This window comes from Homalodisca vitripennis, chromosome 2 (genome assembly GCF_021130785.1).
Source record: "Homalodisca vitripennis isolate AUS2020 chromosome 2, UT_GWSS_2.1, whole genome shotgun sequence".
In the NCBI taxonomy this organism is placed as follows: Eukaryota; Metazoa; Arthropoda; class Insecta; order Hemiptera; family Cicadellidae; genus Homalodisca; species Homalodisca vitripennis.
This window is the reverse complement of record NC_060208.1, coordinates 137,471,194-137,475,981: the sequence shown is the minus strand read 5'-3', so window position 1 is coordinate 137,475,981 and position 4,788 is coordinate 137,471,194. Positions and strand designations below refer to the sequence as shown.

The 4,788-nt window shown below is 36.7% G+C and overlaps 1 protein-coding gene across 1 annotated transcript; it reads left to right on the top strand.

Annotated features, from left to right (window-relative positions):
* The first annotated feature begins 1,206 nt into the window (after positions 1–1,206).
* Positions 1,207–2,040, top strand: LOC124355819 (extensin-1-like). The gene has a single exon (XM_046806973.1). The coding sequence runs from the start codon at positions 1,207–1,209 to the stop codon at positions 2,038–2,040; it is 834 nt and encodes a 277-aa protein (XP_046662929.1).
* Positions 2,041–4,788: the final 2,748 nt, after the last annotated feature.

The window sequence follows — 4,788 nt, the reverse complement described above, 5'->3', positions numbered from 1 at the left end:
CTTTTGAAAAGAAATGTGGCTGCTTTTAGTCCATCTGGACGTGCAGTTGTGCGCAGAGCAACTCTTCATCATGTCACGAAATAACAAACATTACTAACATTGACAAATAAAAAAAACAAACTAGTTGAGATGCTCAGATCAGACGTCTTGACGTAATAAACAGGAAGAGTTGCCAACAACGCAAATAACAACGGTGATTTGTGTTTCGGCATGAAAAGGTATGATGCCGTATCGTCCCGTTGATCGCCGCACAACTCGGTGAGTTCTTGCCCACTTTAAGCGCCTGCAAGTCCATGATACACCCGCATCGCACAGCTGTGTGCGCAACCGGAAAACATAACATGTGGCTTATGGCCAGTGTACGTTCCAGTAGTATAGTTCGTTGGGTAATTCACACGACCGCACGTATCGAACTGGGTGAATACAAATGAATTAAAATTGTGGCTACATGCGGTTTTGTCAGCAATACTTTATTTCTTACTTTTATCTATTACTGCGTTTGTTCATTAGGTTTCTAGAAACATAAAAAATAGCTAAATTATGTCTTGAGAAGCATTTCTATTTTACATTCCTTTACACTTACACTTAACAAATACTAGTATTATTGTTAAACGTGTATTACACATTCAAACATTTCATGGTAAAAAGTAAAAGAGGTTATAATCTCTGACACTCAAGGAATGACAGGGTACCTGCATGATCAGGTATACAGTATACATTAATATTACTACTGATTAATGTGATCAACCTCTCTTTGAGGACAGAAATTTTTCCATCCAATCTCACTTGCATCCATCCGATCCGACATACGTTTAAATGTTTTGAAATCTAACACCATTTCCAAAAAGCATAATATTTGTCCATATGTTATTCTATCACGTTTTCATTTTGTTAGTAACATATTTGAAAGGTATTGCTTTGATTGTTTTACAAACAACACTAAAAAACAATTATCACAGCTCGCAAGGACCTGCATGTTTCGTATGAATGTTTAGCGAATACGATAAAATTAAATTAGACCACAAGAGTTAGAAGACTTCGATCCGTAAAGTCCGATACAGTAAAGGGCATTAGATAATAAACTAGTACTAGAAATGATATTAAATTAAAAGCAATTTGTGTTTAGGAGGGAAGAAGCTATACACAGAAGAGAATTTAAAGCATTGCATATGGTAGGAGCCGCCAAACGCGCCGGACTTGCTTCAAATGCCACACTGCACAGCACTATCTACCACCTACCACCCCACAAAGCTCAGCACTATCTACCACCTACCACCCCACACTGCACTGCACAGCACTATCTACCACCTACCACCCCACAAAGCTCAGCACTATCTACCACCTTCCACCCCACACAGCACAGTGCTATCTACCACCTACTATCCCACACAGCACAGTGCTATCTACCACCTACCACCCCACACAGCACAGCACTATCTACCAACAGCACAGCACTATCTACCACCTACCACCCCACAAAGCTCAGCACTATCTACCACCTACCACCCCACACTGCACAGCACTATCTACCACCTACCACCCCACACCGCACAGCACTATCTACCACCTACCACCCCACAAAGCTCAGCACTATCTACCACCTACCACCCCACACTGCACAGCACAGCACTATCTACCACCTACCACCCCACACTGCACAGCAGCACTATCTACCACCTACCACCCCACAAAGCTCAGCACTATCTACCACCTACCACCCCACCACAAAGCTCAGCACTATCTACCACCCTACACAGCACAACACTATCTACCACCCCACACAGCACAGTGCTATCTACCACCTACCACCCCACACAGCACAGTGCTATCTACCACCTACCACCCCACACAGCACAGTGCTATCTACCACCTACCACCCCACACAGCATAGTGCTATCTACCACCTACCACCCCACACAGCACAGCACTATCTACCACCCTACACAGCACAGCACTATCTACCACCCCACAGTGATATCACCACACATAGCACAGTGCTATCTACCACCTACCACCCCACAACACAGCTCAGCACTATAGTACGTCATATACAGAATGGAGTAATAGTGTATAAGAACATCATAATTTGAAAGTGCATAGAAAGGGTTAAACGGTGATTGGAACACCCAAATAAAGAGATGTAGTTCTTGAGAACAACCGCAGAGAAAATAATACAGTATACAAACGAGGGCTATGTGGTAACGTATGTTTGTAAACAAATGTGAATCGCGCTGGGAGCGAGGGGACGAAAGCTACACCCTCTATAAAGAGACCGGACTAAATAACTACCGTATTACATTTGAAACTCTTGGTGGCAGAGACCACTTGGAGACAGGGGAGTAAATAATACGAGTGCTTGTAATGATGCAAAAATCTGGTCAGTAATGTAAAGGAATATTAGCAAGTTTAGTTATTATTTTTTTCAGTCACAGGATGTGCTCGAAATTTGAAATAATTGCTTTAACGTTTACATAGAGATAGACAGGAGAATAAAAAATTTAGAATATGCACTTATAAGAAATGTTTTCATTATTTTTAAGCTCTAAACTATTTCCTGCAGTTTGTAGAGACATTTTAGAATGACTTATATAGCTCAATAATGTATTTTGTCATCAGAATGGTTTGAGTAAGAAGAATTGGAATGACTAGTGTAGAAAAGGAGTATTCTTGGTTTCACTTGTCCTCTGCAAATTTTAATCTGGGTAATAAGAATATAATAAATTTACCTTTAATAATATTTCATAGCACGTTACATTGCACAGAATCCTTTGGTAATACACCAGATATAGTAATTGACCAGCATATGACATTTATCTTCACATATCATATATTAAAATCAAATATAAAGTAGCTATATGCTTATAGTTTCGAAGCAACTTTTTACCATGACAAACTGTGTGAATCAGATAATGAAATTAAAGCTTTTTTGAATATAAAACTTGTATTGATTAATTTATTGAAAGAAGATGTAATTTCTACAAATTTGTGTACGATATAATTTTCTCTTAAAATACCTAATACTTTAATGTTTTATTTTCTTAATACATTGTACCTCTGATTACTTAGATGATATGTTTTTAATGCTTGAGCTACAAATAATCTATTTTCTTAAATTTTTCATATAGTGCAGAAAGAAACTCACTGGAACTGCTTTCAGAGATCTTTAGGTACATAATACTGCAACTTGATGTATGCCAGATTACCAAAGATAATTTGGATCTGCTTCAAGATACTGATGTTGTCCTACTTTCATGACTTTTCCATCGTGCTCTTCTCCTCCATTTCACAATGGCTCTGCACAAACTACAAAATACAAATTAGACATAACTCAGGCATCTTACATACAGGCGAGTTTTCAAATAGTAATATGTATCAATAATTTTTAAATAACAAGGTATATTTAAAAACAATAACTGAATTGGTGCTTCCTTGAATGAACTAATAACTTATATTCATTGGTGTTTATTGTAGCCAAATTTGTACTAATTCATAATTTAAAATATCTTAATTTATCTCTTAGATTTTCTAAATAAATTGATCAGTTGGGTTGTGTTAAATGAAAAAGTTGAAATAGAAACCGCAATCTTGAAAATTACCAAGGGCACTACCAGTCTTTATGTCATGATATGTGTTCCATCATAAATGTATGTACACTTCCTATTATTTACCCTATTATCAATAATTTTAGAGTTAAAGCAAATAATATATTAATGTACATTACTGCTAAAGATTTTCATTGGTATGTACGTATACGGAAACTTGACACGCATGATTGAGATTTAGAAACCAATTACCTCACGTGTGTAACTGACAGCCTTGTAGATAGTTGGAAAGGCATAAGATGTATCTAAGATATTCCTCGCTCTTCTTAAGGTTGTTGACTGTGTGCATCACAAAATGCGGTTCCTTTAAAGCCTATCTAGCTGCTTAGCTTTTTACTTTAAGGTTTTAAGGTATAGGGCAGATTTACAATGTATTTTCCAATAAAGTTCAAACTATCCACGAAGACCCTCAGGGATTCATACTTGATGCTATATTAATTTCAGTACATCTGAGGGATTAAATTGAATAATTATAATTAGGATCTGATTTACAGCATCTGGTACTTATTTTATGCCGTAGTACAGGGGGTACAGTAGTAAATAAATTTTAGCCTTCATAGCTGATAACAATGTTTGTTGTAACACTGATGTAATATAGTGATTAAGCATGCATTTCGGACTGATTTATTTAGAAAAACTTAGTTTTCAAGTCCTAAACCTGAAAAAGTTCTTTGAGACATATAACGTTGCCCAATAATTTTCCAAAATAAAAATATTTCCTTTAACGTAGTGACCATATATATCTTGGGTCTTTAAAGAGATGGCCACAAAATGTTTCTGCTACAAATTTTGTTAGGTTCGTAATATTGTTGACACGAAATATTTTACTAAGAACTCACCCGCCTAAAAAGCCCACAACTCAGCTCAGCTTTGACTGAGACGTTAATTAATAAAATCAATTACCGTCTGCTTCACTAGACGGGCTAAACACGTGCAACTTCACCAATGGTTTGAATGATCAAAAACTAATTAGGTATGAAATAAATTAATTTGATTATTTACTGTAAAATTCATTAAGATTAATATTTAGAAGACGTTCTCGGCTTAGTAAATAGCATTATACGCAAAATTAATACTTACAGACACAGCTCACGGAATTCAGCATCGTACCTTAGACATGTCAATTTACCTAATGGATATTACCACATTTATACCGGAGTAGGTGTGTATAACTCGGCTTCAGTAT

Bases quoted from the DNA above. Each gene is read 5' to 3' on its own strand.
- LOC124355819 (XM_046806973.1), top strand. From the start codon at position 1,207: ATGCCACACTGCACAGCACTATCTACCACCTACCACCCCACAAAGCTC.